We start from the raw sequence: 16,457 nt of genomic DNA on the forward strand, positions 1-16,457 counted from the left end.
ATAAAGTGAAAAGGAACTTTGTCCCTTCATGAGTGCTAGGGAGCTTGTGTTTGGTTTGCTAGATTTTGTTCAAGTGAGGCAGCATGTTTTTAAAGTATGCGATTGGTATTGGAATTGGAATGGTATTGTTTAGGTAATATTGTGGTATGTAATGCAGCTTATTGCGTTTCACTTTTTTTTATTTAAGATGGCATTTTTAAAATCAGAGTTCAGGTAAAGTTCAACTGAGACAGTCTTACAAAAAGAAAGAAAGAATATGAATTTTATTTAAGATTGAAGCAATTCTCTATTTCCAACAAGTGTTAGCTTTAAAATATTTTTGAATGACAGAGACTAGGTTTTAATCCCATGAAGGTAATGGTATACTTTAATATTGTGTGTGAAAAGTTCAGTTTACAATAGGTGGGAGATTTTGAAAGCATTCACATTTTTCTATTTCAGTATTATTATTAAGCTACACTGTTTATGAACTGTTTAAAGTAATTCAGAATGCATGGCATAATAGAGGAGAACTCGATCCCCCACGTTTTTCTTTTTAGGTTTTGTTTGACTCAATCTGCTGGTTGAAATAAAATTTAAAAGGTTCAAAACCACTTACCTTAAAGATTGTGTGAATAAAAAAAAAAAATTTCGGCATGTTTTTAAAGACTTCTTATATATATGATGCTGTGAAATGTGTATTCTGTATAAATTGGAAATGTTGTGAGATTTTTTTCCTTTGGGTGATTTTTAATCATCAGAAGTAGCTTTCAGTTTTTAGGCAGGTTTCTGAAAGAAAGATGATTCCTTAGATCACATTATGTGATCAGACTTGTTACTGACAATTGTATTTATGTCTGTAAGCCCACCTCTGCTGGGGTAACTGCTATTCCAAAACTTGAACATACAGTAGTATCCTTTGTGGGTGTTTGAACTGTTCTGTTTGGCCTTTTGTATGAGCGTGTCTTATGCTATTAAGTAATACTAGAACAATTGCTGCATGTGAATCTTCAAATAATATTTTTGCTATGTTGTATGATCTACCAGCTGCAGAAGGGATGGCTGTAGACTTAGTAGGATTGAAATACCTGATTTTGAATTTCAGCATCTCTTATAGATAGTCATTTTAATGACTTGAGAGGAATCGGTGAGATAGTTTTGTTCTTGCTGAACAGGGGCAATATTTTAATTTTTTGCCTGTCCAGCCTATGAGATCATCTGAACAGAAACTGCCTCTTGTGTTCTCATCCATCTAAAGAGAACCCTTTGTGTGCTGCTGTAATACAAATAGCAAATTTTTGTGGATGTCACAATAAACTGCTTTGATTTTTACAGTTTAAACATGGCAACAAGTTTTTTATTGAGTATCTTGATCTGGTACATTCAGCAATACTAATGGAAGTTTCAGTCTTAATGTGCTGTATGGTCATTAATAGTGTTCTTGCTTTGGAGTGTAATTCAAGAAACACTATAAAAATGGTAGCATAAGATTAAAATCTAATTTAAATTGAAATTTAAACATGGATTTCTGTGCTGCTTTGCTGTCCCTGAAACATGCAGCGCCATCTCCTTTCATTGGAGGCCTGCTTTTGTAATTTCCCTTTGATTTCAGCTCCTCTCCCATTCCTTCAACCTAAGCTTGCATTTCATTCTTCCTGTATCTTGGCTTCTGGACTTGTTGGTATTGTTTCTTTCACTCCCAGACCAGCCCATTTTATAATTTCAGAGTTTTAAATTGAGAAATTTGACCATATGGAACTGTAAAAAGGCTAAAATCCAGCAAAAGTAGTTATTGGTGACAGGTGATAGCAAGAATATTAAATTTTTTTTTTTCAATTGAAATAAACCTCATGTTCTGTCAAAACTCATTACGAAACATGAAGTCTGAGATGTGGTCGTTTTGAGGTAATGCCTCTTGGATTATTTGGAAAGATCACCTTTGTTTCCAGGTCTTGCCTTTGGAATTTCATGTGATTTGTCCTGGGATTTAAAATTTACATTGCCAGTCTTGAGGTATACTACTTAGCTGTGTTTCCAAGGAGTTATTAAGGTATATATTCATGTTTTATATTAATTTTTAGTTGATATGAATTTTCATTAATAATGAAAAATTACAAGATGGAATACAGAAATTAGATGTGGCTCTTAATTTAGCAATTAATACTGTTATCTGATGTTTTAATGCAGTATACTGATTCATTTAAATTTTAAACTTGTTTAAAAATCTAAAAGAATGTTTTACTGGAATGCAACAGTTGTCTTAGCTGATAATTTCTGCTAATCATATCAGATTGTAAAAAATGATTTTTAGTTTTACAGGTTTTCCTTATTCTTCTGCATAGGGTCAGCTTTACCTGCTCGTGACAGACCAAGGCTTTCTTACAGAAGAGAAAGTTGTCTGGGAAAGCTTACACAATGTAGATGGTGATGGAAATTTCTGTGATTCTGAATTCCACCTACGGCCTCCATCAGACCCTGAAACTGTCTATAGAGGGCAGCAGGATCAAATAGATCAAGTACTGGATTTCTGCATTTCTATTGCTTTCCTGTTTGTTTGTGACTATATATAACAATTAGTACTTGTTTTTATTCCTATATATGTATACTTAGAGATGTGTATGCATATGTACTCATGCATATATCAGATGCATATATACAAAAATTCTTAGGTTGGGGTTCTCGAAAGTGCTACTTTGAAGGATTAGTGTGACTTCAAGAGAGTGAACAGTTTGGAAAATCCTATTTTAATCTCTTAGAATCCACTTCTGCAAAGAACTTATTTAGGTGAAATGTCACATCTGCCTTGTATATGGAAGCAGAAACAGCACTGTGAAACTTCATCCCCTGGAACAAATTCATTTCAGCTCATTAATATTGTCATAACTGAACTTTGCCTTCTGATGCCCACTTTGCTGAATGTAGCACAAAAACCATATCAGATTGTGTGTGATGGTGGTTATTTGTTATTCTTAACTGTATATAATAGTTTGCAGAAATCATGTTTGAGACAGGAGTTACTTGTAGTGGTTAATGCATAAGCACATAGCAAGACCAAGCTCCCTGGAAATCTTAACATTCTGAACAAGCAAAAGAAGTTTATAATAATCACCATTAATGTTTTTTAAGTACCAGGAAAAAAAATGAATAAGCAGATGGTTTTTAATAAATTCAAGCACTGTATCTTTCTGTAGAATCAAGAACATGACAGAGATAACAGGGCTAATAATATCTTGAGCTGCTGTCTGGATATATCCAAAGCTACCTTTTGATTTTTTTTTCTCATCTGTTTAGGAGTTAGCGTTCCTTGTTGATATACTCTCAACACTGGTTCAGTGGAGTGGGGATAGATACTCTATCAAGTATAATCAGAGTGTTAATTAGAAATAGCAAAATACAAGAGACAGCTTCAAAATCATTACTTTTACCTAGAATTGGTATGAGCTGACACTGTCTTTTGCTGCTGTCCAGGTAATGGAGTTTAAACCTGAAAGCAATTTCTTTTTAAGCAGCTTCTGTGTTTTGTATGCTGTGACATAGGCACTGTGAAAGGAGAAATGTAAAGTAGCTGTTTCCAGCCTTTCTGCAGGTCAGGTTATGAAAAGGTTCTGAAATAAATTCCGGTTTTCCATAAGGTAAATGTGTTTGAAAATGAGGCTGGAAGAGAAGTGATGGTACTGTATAGCTACACGTGATGAAAAAAAATCACTTGATATGACCTGACTCTTTTCTATGTGAAAGAGCAATAATAAACAAATTTACTGTTTAGGATTATTTGATGGCATTGTCTCTACAACAAGAGCAGCAAAATCAAGATATTAACTGGGAACAGATTCCAGAAGGAATCAGCGATCTAGAGCTAGCAAAGAAGCTCCAAGAAGAGGAGGACAGGAGAGCTTCTCAGTTCTATCAGGAACAAGAACAAGCAGCTGCTCAGGTCCAGGTAAGAAAGAATTATTATGGAATAGGATCATTAGCTTTGGGAGTATTAGCTTAATTGTTAGACAGATACATCTGTGTTTGTAAATGTTTCAGACTAAGACTGCTATTTACATTCTACACAGCAAGTGATGAGATGAATGTAGGAATTTTAAGAAATACGCTATAATTGTTGGAGCATGCATGCTGATACAGCAGGTGCTGCCACTTAAATACTTTAAAGCAGGCCTAACCCTCTAAATTAGGATTTCACTCATATGATTTAAGTTGGAGTGATGGAATGAGTTAATATATAAGGTTACAAAGATTGTATTAGCTAATATTTTGTTACTTGCAAAACAGCATTCAAATAAGAGCTTTTTGACAGTAGTCAAAATTTTGTCTTTGTCTTGCAGAAGTTTGTTGCTTTACGTTTTCAGGTGTTTGTCATATCATGTGAATCTATTCGGTTCTGTTTCAAAATAGGAAATTAAGTTTCTCCCAGTACAGTTTTTTGTCTCATCCCCACAGGCAGTTGCATTGAGAATGCTTAGAAAATGTGATTCATGCACATGTATATACAAAATAGCCATATAACTAAATCTTGTGTGCTAGAGGCAATATTTAAGTTGGTGTTCTGGATTCAGGGAGATCTTAACTGCTGAAGACTTTTAAAATGCTTTTATTTACAAATATGTAAAAAATAATCTGTATGAGGGTTGAATCTTTGATGGCCTGAAGCAATTCAGAACCAGTAACTGGTGTGCTTGTTAAGCATGAAATAAGAATTTTGACAATTAAAAGTTTTGTTACTTTAACTGCTTGTTGTTTTAATAGAATCATCAGTAGCTACTTCCAAGACAAAGATTCACTACTTCTGACTGCAAAAAGTAGAAGGAACTGAAGAACCTGCTTAACAGGACTTTAACAGCATGCTCATTTGCAGCTCTGAATGGATAACAGCTGGAATACATGATTAACAAAACTCATGTTGCTTTTGTATATTGACCCCCTTGCCAAGTTCTTAATGAGTTTCTAGTCACAAAAAGCTGCTGCTTTGCCATATCTAGCTGTCAAAACCAACACTTTCACTCAGCAACTTTTGAAATGTGTATTATGTTCCTATAAAAGAAATGAGGAAAAAATTCCAGTACAGTAATATAGAAGTGCCAGAAAACGCTTGAAGCCAAACTTTATTATTGAAACAACTGATCTGAATATGTAGACACAATAGAAGTGGACACACAGGAGTTGAAATGTATTTTCAGCTGACTTCATTTTTAGAAATAAGAAGTTTTGTGGCAGTTCTGGAGTATTTACATAAAAAGACCCTTCCTGAATTCTGCTGTTTGCATAATAGTTTAAATCCTGTTTGTGAACTTGAACATAGAGTAATACTTCACACTGCATCTGCAATAATGGTTGTTTTATTCAAGGTTTTATTTTTTCTACATAGCAGGTGCAAGGTGCTGCTTCTCCAGCAAGTGGAAGACAATCTGGGAGTAATGAACGCAAACGTAAAGAGCCAAGAGAGAAAGAGAGAGAAAAAGAGAAGAATAGCTGTGTTCTCTTGTAATAGAAAATGGATTTAGTCTGGAGCCAAGTGCATGTTCTCAGAAGCAAAAACAAGGAGTAAAAAGGAAGACAAACCCGTTACATGCCGCCTGTGCCTGATTACCCCATGGATTTTGTTCATGTTTCAAGAGAGGATGGGTGACTTTGTTACAATCAAAGACTTTCTTCAAAGTCATAGTGCGTGCTGCTCAAGATGGAATTCCAAATCACAGTTGAACGCGGCTGTGCTTTGAGTTAGTCATAAGAAATACTGCACCTTGTAGCTGAACACACAAATCATGTCAAGTTTTGTGTCATAGTGACATCCATTACTCATTACATCAGTTAGTAAGCTATTTTATCTTCTACTCTAAACAAAGGAGGTAATTTATTTTGTGTAAGACTTTTTTCCTGAAGTCTGTACACTAGCACAACAGAGTTCTGTGTTACTTACATGGTATGAAACTATATCTTAGGCTGGGTATAGTCTTCATGACACAAGAGCCCAAATAACAGCTGGGCACTGCCTCCTCAGTGTGTCCAGATTTCTTTGCTTCTGGATCTGGTATGTTCGTTTTTTGAACCCAGATTTATACTGTGTTACTGCTATCATTGCACCTCCTGGCCAGCTTTCTTGCCCCAAAAATATGTGACTTGATAGGCATCATACAAAAAAATTGTCATAGAAAATGGGGCATTTATTAATAAGCAAGATGAATATTGTTTGCTTTTCTTGCAATTACAAACTGGGTATGGCAACTCAGATATTATCAGGGTTAAACAAGTAATTTTATAGGTAACTTCTTTTTCTTTTAGTATTTTTTCTCTTGTAGGTAAACTGGACCAGATAAGTTTTTATTTATTGACTTCTCCATATGAATAGGTGAATGATGAGAGGAAACTAAGGTCTATAATAATCATTATTCTATGTAAGAATGCAGAGTTAAAATAACTATCTGCCTTTTTTCCAGAAGTACCTTGAACTTTAACATGACGTTAACATGTCCACTTGTATATTTAAGCAAGTGTACTGTAGTTAAAAACACACTTTTTTTGCTTGTTTTATAAATCCTGTATCCTTAAAAAGCACACTTCTGAAGGGTGAGAGAGAAGCGAGGCTGCTCTCTGAAATTGTTTGGAAAGGTGGTTAGGTGTAATATTTTGTTTTTTAAATCACTAATTTAGAATTTTTGGAAACCAGATTTTTCTAATTTATGGGAACCAAATAAACATGTTGCATCTTGTAGTATTTATAGAATACAGAAGCAGAATACTTGCTGAATTTTGAGGGAACCACAAATCTTCCTCCACTTCCATTAAGTCAATAACAGTTACCTTCTTGCTGAACGTTTTTGATAAAAATTTATATTTAGCAATTTGTAGATACTTTTAAAAAAGGCTGCTTCTCTTGGACAAGTTGTGTATTCATGCTCTAAACCTGGGTAAGTGCATTAGTATACAATGATCTGGGAAAACTAAGGCAGCCAGGGGGAACATGACATTCCTGGTTTCAGGTGTTTGCAGAATGCCTGTAAGAGAGAGGGTGTCTAAACACAAGTACACGGGTAAAAAGCTGCTTTGAAATTATTTTAAGCAGGCTTGCCGCAGTGATGGGAACCAGTCATCACATAAAGTTGTTATGAACCTAGAATGAAAATTAGATGGAGAAAGGAAGAATGTCTTATTAACTAAAGGGCCAGTTTGTATCAGTTATTTCCTCCATGCCTTTTTCTCTTTTGTTTTCCCCACTTCTGTTACAATTACCCTTTTATAATAATGAAGTAATGAATGGTAGGAGGTCTCTAATATGCAAACTGTAAATTTAAAAATTTCTCTATTCTCTAGGAAAGTCATGCCCTGAAAAGTAATTTTGATACTTAATATGTGCAGTTCAGATAATTTTCTGTGTCAAAGCAAAGGTGGTGTCTTTTTTCCTTTGCAGCAGTCTAACTTCTTCAAATTAATGTGATAGAGGATCACCAACATAATGACTTACCTACTTTTAAGCAGATCAGAAAATATTACAATAGCATCAATAACAAAGACTTTAAGCCAGAATGTTGTTTAAAAACATTCTGTTACTAAGATTTTTTCCAAATTTGTGTATTTACATTTATTTATTGACCTTGAAAAATAAATATGTCAAGCTGAGTGTTTGTTATCTTATTATTTTCAGTGACAGTACTGCCACTTTAAATTCCTTTTTGAACAAATCTAGCTGGAGCAGGCATTGTGGCTACTGAGTACCTATCTTTTTTCTAAGATATGTGCTCGTACTAGAAGAATTCATGTAACTTTTCTAGCTTAAGATAGATGTGCCAGAAACCTAACATACTGTAGCTACGGTAATATTGTCCCTTGGTCACAAAGGAAGAAGAGTTAACTGTCAGTGCTTATCAGGAAGTCTGAACTCCCAGATAATTCAGCTTCTCTTTCACTACAGGACTGAAAGCTTTCAGCTTATTTGAGGTGGCAGGCATGCTATTCAAAGTTTTTTAATATCCTTTCCTCTTTACAGGTCTTGAAGATTTAGAAAAAATGTAAAAATTTCCTGAAATCTAGGGCGTTGTTCTGCTTGAGCTGAGCTTGTCAGTGGCAAAAGTTGTAAGTAGATGAGCTTGTTAATATCCAAAATGAAATACATCTGGAAGCTTAATCTATACCTTCCTGTGACTAACCATTCCAAAAGCAACTATCACAGTTGGTATCTATGACAGTATCTGATGATCAAAAAAACTGAACAGAATTGCTTTTGTCTGTAGTAGTGAGCTTGGAAAACAGTATTACAAAATACTAATGGAGTACCAGAAAAACAATGTCTGCTTCTGACTATTTACTTAATTTGCCTCTTTTGAAGCTCATGTTCTAGCAGAAGGATACAGATTTATACTTTAAGTCTGTTTATACAGTTTAGCATGCACATGCTCCAAATACCTACACAATATATACGAAAGCATCCAGAAATAGAGTAGAAATTGCTTTCCACTAGATAAAAGCTAGCGCAGAAAACAGAATTACAGAATTTTTGTTGTTCATTGTAGTTGTGAAATAGAAAAAGCTAAATACAAGTATTATTAAAATTAGCAAAAAATTGAGCATTGCCATAGCTATAAATGTTTTCCTAAAAGGCACTTTATAAATCCTCAAATATACCACTTTTCTTGTGACGCTCATAGAATCTTCAACCCGACAAAGCAGATCCAAAGGAATATTGTAACACTGGAGGATGGGATTAGCATTCCTGAAAATTCACTTAAACACAGTGCAAGACAATATGTTTTGTAGCTAGCCATCTAGTTAATACAATAAAGTATGTGTTCAGATTCAGAGTTCTTCTTGTGGACTGTAGGTATCCAAGCTACAAGTGAAGCATATGCTCTTCTGTGTACACTTGCATTCGATTGCTAGTCAATCTCTACACTCATTCGGTATTTCACGTTATTGTCAAATGTTACTTCAAACTTGTATACTCAAGTTCTTGGAAGAAATTTCCAGTATGTAATAAAAGGCAATTTGAGTTGTTGAAATTGAATCTTTTGGTGTATTCAGCAGGAAATACTTGAGTAAAAGGTGAAGCTGATGTTCTTTTAACTGAACCTTGATTCTTTCCTGCTACAATAGATCTATAACCCAAAGAGAGCTCGTTGCTTAGATCAGCTTTATTACCATTAGGATGCTTATCATAGTCAATTGCTAAAGTTTATACAAAGTACATCCTTAAATATAGCATACTGAATTGAGTTATATGTATTTTATATAAAAGTAGACATTCTTAAGGTTATAACCTTAAACAGCAGGTGACTCAGGAAATGCAAGTTAATTGATGCAGTATCCTCATTAGAAAGCATATTAGAGAAAAGCAAAAATAACAAGCCTTAGTCTGGTTGCAATATAATGACTGCTTTTTTCCTTCTATGCTATGATAACAAGACCTTGGTAACAAGAAAAATCTGACACTGAAAAATGTTCATGTAGCCAAATGATAGTGAACGCCACGTGCAAGAACTTAAACATGCATTTTATCTTGTGATTCAGTGCAGTTGCTTTTTTTTAAGAGCAACTAGCAATAGACTGTTAGCAGTGTTGTATTGAGTGGGAAAATGCAGTGAGATGAATGACTGTCATACAAAATCATTTACACAGAGGTCTATTTGATGTTAATTTCCACCGTGTTTCCATATAGCTCCTTGTTCACAGCTTGTTCTTATAGTTGTCTAGTAGAGAAGCAATGTGTTTAAGCTCGCCTGTCATCTGCTCTGATGGGGAAGTGCCATAGTGAAATGCTGAGGAGGAAAGATGGGCTGGAACATAGAAGTCCCTAGACCACCTCTTGAGATTGTTTAGGGGATTTGTCCTTAATTTTGCTGTTATTTTAGACATAAATAGCTGTAGCACAGCATGCAGTGGGCAAATCTTCTCACCAAGGTAATGACCAGCATGCTTACTTTATAGTGGACTGGCAGTGTGTGTCCCAGTACTTGCTGTTCTTTACTTTCATAATGCTTCTAGGTCAAAACTAGCTGTTCAGACTCTATAATAATACAAAATATTTTTATTAAATGTCAGCTGTCTACTGTTCAGTTTTGGTTATTATGTCAACTCTATCACTGTGAGCAATCTTTATCTGGGGAGTTAGCTCAGGAGAACTTGCTGAAACCCGAAAGTTCTTTACTATCTTTACTGTTTCCTGGTTTGTAGGATTATTTGTTCTCATGGAGAAGCTTCATGTGCTGACATGAGCAATTCCTTATTTTTTGAGGTTAAGAACTTTAACTAAATTATCTTTGTAAGTCAAGATCCCGTGTTTACCTCTACTTGACAGCATAGGAAAATTTCCAACATGTTGTTAGGTTTGGGAAATCCATAGGGGACAACTCAGATTAAGTTTCAGTATTCAAATTGACTGAAATTTTAATTTATTGTAACAATATGATGGAAATAAAGGCATCTGTTTCTCTAAATGTAATCTGTTGATGAAACATGAAATAAGGCGTTGCAAACACTTTCATTGCTAGTTGAATCATGCACTTAAAGGAGAAACTGGTAGTGGTGTGGTTAACAGTCCTGCTGGGGTCAAAATTGAGTGAAATACGATTGTTAGATTGTCAGATACTAAGCCAAATGTGTACAGATTTTGGGGTTGGACAGGGCCAGAAACTCATATAAGTTTTATATTTCTTTAACTGATCTCTTAAGAACTGTCCTTCAGTGACGACCCAATTTCAGTTTCTGTCCCATCCAGCTTAGGTGATAGCTGTTGGGGAGCTTGTGGGAAGTGGTCTACCAGTGTCTCATGAGACGATGCCTTTAGCTCATACAAACTTCAGATTCTTCATCACAGAGCTGGATGAAGTAATGGGATACTTGGTCTGTCTCAACTTGAAGTTCATGTTCCCTTGTTGAAGCCATTAGTAAAACTTGCACATGCTTTCTGAGTTAGGACTTCAGCTATAATTTGTCAAAGTTAAAGATTATGCTAAGCAGTCTTGAAAATTTCACCTGAGTGTAGTTCAGCATCTTTAGAGTTTTTCTAATCTTGTTTCAGAAAAAGCTGGGATACCTGGTATTTATGTCTAAAACCTGTTGACTTGTGTTCTGGTTCACTGGCACATGCCAAGGAAAGGGTCAAAATTGCAATTAAAAGAAACACCGGTGTGTCACTAAACTTAAATCAGCTGATTAATGGGTACATCCTTGGGTTTTGTCATCTGTTTTGGGGAACTCCACAATAACGATATGAAAACAGGCAATTTTTTCCCCTTTATGTGAATTGGCCATATCTAGCCATTAATATTTGCACTCAGTACTTTTTCTTAAGGCTTACTTACGCGGTCCAGTATGTGAAGCTGATGAGTTAATGTTTATACTTGTAATGTAGTAAACACTGCTGAGCATTCAGATACTAACACTTCTGCCTTCAGACACAGAAATAACACTAGACAAAATCAGTATTTACACTTGTCAGCTCTGATGCTTTTAAATACAAGAGCTGTAGAACAGTTAAAGGAAAACTCTAAATAAAGCCTTTTACCATTGCAAAAATCTTCTTTTTGGCAATGGTAAATTATAAAATTTAATGGAAATTATAAAATCATATATAATAATATATTAGTGCTGTTATACATTGCATCTCAGTGAATCCAGAACAGGCAGGAGTTTTACAAGATTAGCTGTGTTAGCCAGCTACAGTCTGATTTGGTGCCCCAATTCCTTTACTGTGAATTCATGCAGCTCACGAAGACACAATGTAGTTTAACTAGACATAACCATGTCATCTTTATCTAGCTAATGCTAACAATTTCAATACTGATGATATGAACTTCTCCATGTAATGTATGAATTCCAAGTACATATTGTCATTAAGTCCCTATTATAATTTATTATATGTGCCAGCTATAATAAAGCTAGCGTGATTATTTCTGTCCATGCTATAAATGCACTTACTTTCTGTGAAAGAAATACAGAAAATTAGATGATTGCTTTCCTAATAGACTTTGGAACTACCTTGAAATGTTCTTTGTAATACTGTCTTTTTCTTGGGAAATTAAAGAATGCATAAAAGTTTCTGAAGAAATGTAATGATTTAACACGATGTTTTCCTCATCTTGTAGTATGTCTATATGGAACATAATATTATTAAAAAAATACCCCACCTTAACATTTGATTCTGTAAGAGAATGTTGTATTTAGCTATATATGCTACAGTTGTCTTCTAGAACTAACAGACTGCTTCTACAGCATAGGTTTGCTACTGATGAAATTTCACTAGAGGGGTTTAGTAAATATTAGGAAAGTAATGCAACATCTTGGTTTTTTACTATGGTCTCTTGTGGACTGCACTAGCAAACAGTTCATGGCTGTCTTATAGCCACAGTAATGAGGGGTAGCTGAATGCATCTTAGGATCCTTTTAAACCTCCAGAGCAGTACTGCAATATTTAACACTTGTCCTAAATATTTTTTTATTTAATGTCTATCCAGTCCAACTTCATGCTACCAGACACAGCCAGGAGGAGAAACGTGACACTTCAGTGTAGACATATGCAAGCCAGTTTCATAATTTTTTAACTATGAAAAGTTATAATCAACCAACATCTATCAGCTCTACAAGCAGAGAGCTGGGAGGAACAACTGAAACAAAAGTCTATACTTCCAACTTCAGCTGGAACCTCCAAAGGGTGTAGAGGCAGCTGCTGACCAATACTACTATTCTGAAAAATCTCAGACAAAAAAAGAAAATGTAATCTATGCCATTTCTACGTCTATTTTTTCTTTTAAGAGGAAAGCTTGTGTTAGATTATCCTCTGTATTTTTAGAGAAAAAGCAAGCTCAGTGTTGAATTTAACTGTAGTTTCAGATTTCCTAGCTTTTCAGCATGTTACTTGTTCAGCATTTTATGCTAGTTTCCAGAGGAACTTTATTTTCTTTTCAGTATTTTGATGTCAAGACATCAAGTGGTCTTCTAATTGTGGGGCTTTTGTTAGTGCAGACTAACTACAGCCAAAAGGAGCTGTTCTATATTAATTACTGTTTTTCTTTACAATTGAGTTTTAGTGAAGACCTTCAGACTGAAGGTTTGAAAACAGGTTCTACGTGAGCTGAGTAAATAACGGTATGAATGTTTTGGCCAACTGAAGCCAACTTCACGATTGAGTTCTATTTACTGTAGGAAAAAATTACTGCTGTGGAAATAAAATCCTTCTTTTGCTTGGAAAAGTATAGTAGCTGGTTGTCTTCAAGACTACTGCAGATACATACAGTGAACCAATGAACCTGCTTGTGAACTTTTAAACCTACTTATAATTCAACATTTGCATTTTTTGTCACGAATAGCTGCAATAATTACACATTTGCATTTCATATACTTAGTTTACAGCAGTATACTTGCATTTCTGGATTTCTTACATGCTTTCTCTTTGAGGGTGGCAAGCAAAAAAAATAACTTTTGAGAATCCATTAAAAAAGTAACCATAGGTACAATGATTTCAAGAGACTTATCTGTTGTTGCAAGTGTTTCTTCACCTATACTTTTGTAACGCTTGAAATCAGGCGTGTTGTTAGATTATGTTAAAGAGTGCTATTGGTCACACAATTTCAGTACGGACATTCATTAAAATAAGCAGGGCTCTAGTTTTGGTACAGTTTGAGCTTGCAAAAAGAAAACAGTACTTTCCCCCAGGTTGCTATCAGCTTATGCTGGACAAATTATGTTACTTGTGAATGTTGTTTTCCCATGTATTTTTGCAGTGTATAATCACTGTTTACATATCAAGCCTCAAAAAATTTGATAGATGTTCTTAAAACTATAGGAAATACCTAGTATCTTATCCTATTCCACAGAAATGAGATCTAAATCTGTTGCTACTTGCTCAGTACTAGTTCTTACCTAGAAAGTCACAGAATATTAATACCTTACAGCTGCTTTCTTTTTAAGGGAGTAAAAAATACCGTCATCAGTTTCCCCACAATAATCTGATAGAGCTTTAATGTTAAATTACAGAGTTTTGGTTTATCTTTCATATTACAGCTTTCCATGAAAGAAGTTCTTACCAAAGTTTTCATAAATGTTTTTGATTATCCTTTTATCTGGGAAATAGATGCATAGCTATTATTTGCACAACTTTTGACAGTAACTTTTTACCTATAGCTGGGAGTTTATTAAAGAAACTACACAAAAAACATACAAAAATGAATCCTGCAGAAGTTGCCTCTAGTTCTCCAGTGTTAAGTCAAATACTTGTTACTACACTGACTGTCTTGACTGAATCTTTTTATAATTAAATTACATTTGAAAAAATTAAATTACATATTTTTGGAAAGTTCCAAAGGACTTCCAGATTAATAATGTCTTCAAGATGCCCTGCTTAGATTTTGCAACTGCTGTGTTAAATCAGCAGGTTAGTTGTGAACCTGCTAGTCACCTAATGTTTACCTTGACCTCTACACGTAGTTTTAAAAGGAAATGCAAAAATAAAAGCTAACACAAACTACTGTAGATTTACCAAGAGGGAGGAGAAAAAAAAATTTAAAAATCCTATTGTAAAGTGCATGACAAGATTAAATCTAATCATGCAATATCATTTGAACCAACATATGTGATTGACATCCTTTTCATTATGGTGTTACATCACTAGCCAACATTGTAATGGCAGCTACAATACCAGCTGCTGAGCGTTCTGCATTTTAAAAGCCTGGATTGCTTATATTGTATTCATGTGTTTTTAAAGACTAAGGAAACAACGTTTTCCTTGTAAATTGTTAAAACGGTTTTGAACACTTAAATAATTTTCAGAGAAGTCCAGTTTTGTATCTTAATAACCCTTTTAATTTGTGTACTACAAAAGAAAGACTGTTAAACTGTTACCCTTTTAAAAGTGTCTCCAGTTATCAGCCTCTCTATAGTTTAAGGTCTTTACTGACATTTATGTTGGTGAAGTCTTCTGAAAATCACTGATGTAAATAAATCTAAGTGAGCAAACTTAAACATTTAATTTAGGTATTTAAATTCTGTCCTAATAATAAAGGTTGGATGAAATCCTTAAAAAAAAGAATAAAATCTTGCTCTGGCAAAGTAAAGGATAGGCTTCTGTTAATCTAAATAGTTTGAAAACAGATTATAAACTCAAAGTTTTTGGCAATTTGTTTTTTGTTTCCCCATCATCCTATACTTTGTTTCAATATTAAGTGAAATACAACGTGCACAATCACAAATTCATTTAATTAAGCAAAATAGTCAGGAAATACTATTTAACCACTGGAATATACATCTAGACCAGTTTACTGTAGGCAGGATATCAAGTCACAAGGTTTTATTTTTGTACCGCCCCCTGGCTTTGTCTTTTAAGGTTAGAAACTTTCATATTTCCTATTTGATCCATTAGCCACTACAAATTCATCTTATAGCAAATACTTATTTTGTATGTGTTGTCACACCTAATGAAGCACAGACTGCAGCCAAATGGGTATGTACTTTTTTAAATGCAGTTAACTTCTACTTTCTGTTGGGAACTCCTGCAAAAAACTCAGTAAACTGAACTTCTTTCATTTTTCTTCTAAGAATTGAACAACACAGACTACGCATTAAATGCATCAAGGTGAGTTACTTACTGGATTAATGTGTCCTGACACACTGGTACAGTGTATTTCTGTTGTTTAAACCTAAATATTTGTCACTTGTGAACACTCACAAAGAATTTGTTATAGAAAATGCTGTGATACTAGGTTTTTCATTCCTCCCATCTTTCCTAAAAGGCTACTTACTCACTTAAAAACAATTTAGTTTACGCATTTTCTGCTGCTTAATTCTTCTGAAATACTGCAAATACTTAGCAGTTTTTCCACGCAGCAGACTGTAACTGAGAGTGGCCAAGATCCATGTGCAACATCAGTATGTTCTTACTGGCTCCTGCCTTTAAAAGACCATCTGGACCAGTAAAACCTTCCAGGTCTTACTGAAATACTACTTCAAGCTCTTCTGTTAGCAGGGTCCTCTTCAGTTCTGTAGCTACTCAATTTGGTAAAGCTGTAGAGCAGATCAGATTTGCTGCTTTTCGGTTTTTGTGGTTTTTTTTTTTTTTTTTAATTGCTGAACAGCAGCATTTTAACTATATACTTATGCTGACTGGGTGAGAGATGAGTCTTGCACTGACTACCTAGCATTTGTGATTAGGCCTGGTCAAGAAAGATTTAACATAGGCCATTCAATGTTAAAAAAAAAAAAAAAGGCTTGAAAAGATGTATCCCTTTTGCTTGAGACCACATCAATGAACAGTTGTAGGTGTACCTGAACAAGACTGCATATTCAAGATTCCCCAACCACTATAAGCCAAGTTCACTTGTGGCAATCTGGTTTAAAAAACAGCTGTACCAAAGTTCTGCCAAAGCTTTGCTAAACATGAAGAGCAAAGTATAAAATTATTTCTTTGGATCTCCCCTGAGTGTTCCTGTATTTTTTGCTACTGCTCTTTCTTTTGCTATTAAATGTGCTTCTAGATGTTCAATTCAGTAATA

General features: G+C 34.6%; 1 protein-coding gene across 1 annotated transcript in view; it reads left to right on the forward strand.

The window, feature by feature from the left end:
* The window catches only part of MINDY2 (MINDY lysine 48 deubiquitinase 2), a 35,571-nt gene extending 23,465 nt beyond the window's left edge, over positions 1 to 12,106 (forward strand). The window contains 3 exon segments of the mRNA XM_042803754.1: positions 2,322 to 2,495; positions 3,746 to 3,919; positions 5,351 to 12,106. Of these exon segments, the coding sequence (XP_042659688.1) occupies positions 2,322 to 2,495; positions 3,746 to 3,919; positions 5,351 to 5,470 (468 nt within the window). The 3' untranslated portion in view covers positions 5,471 to 12,106.
* Positions 12,107 to 16,457: the final 4,351 nt, after the last annotated feature.

Source organism: Tyto alba, unplaced genomic scaffold (assembly GCF_018691265.1).
Source record: "Tyto alba isolate M040663 unplaced genomic scaffold, T.alba_DEE_v4.0 Super-Scaffold_41, whole genome shotgun sequence".
Classification (NCBI taxonomy): domain Eukaryota; kingdom Metazoa; phylum Chordata; class Aves; order Strigiformes; family Tytonidae; genus Tyto; species Tyto alba.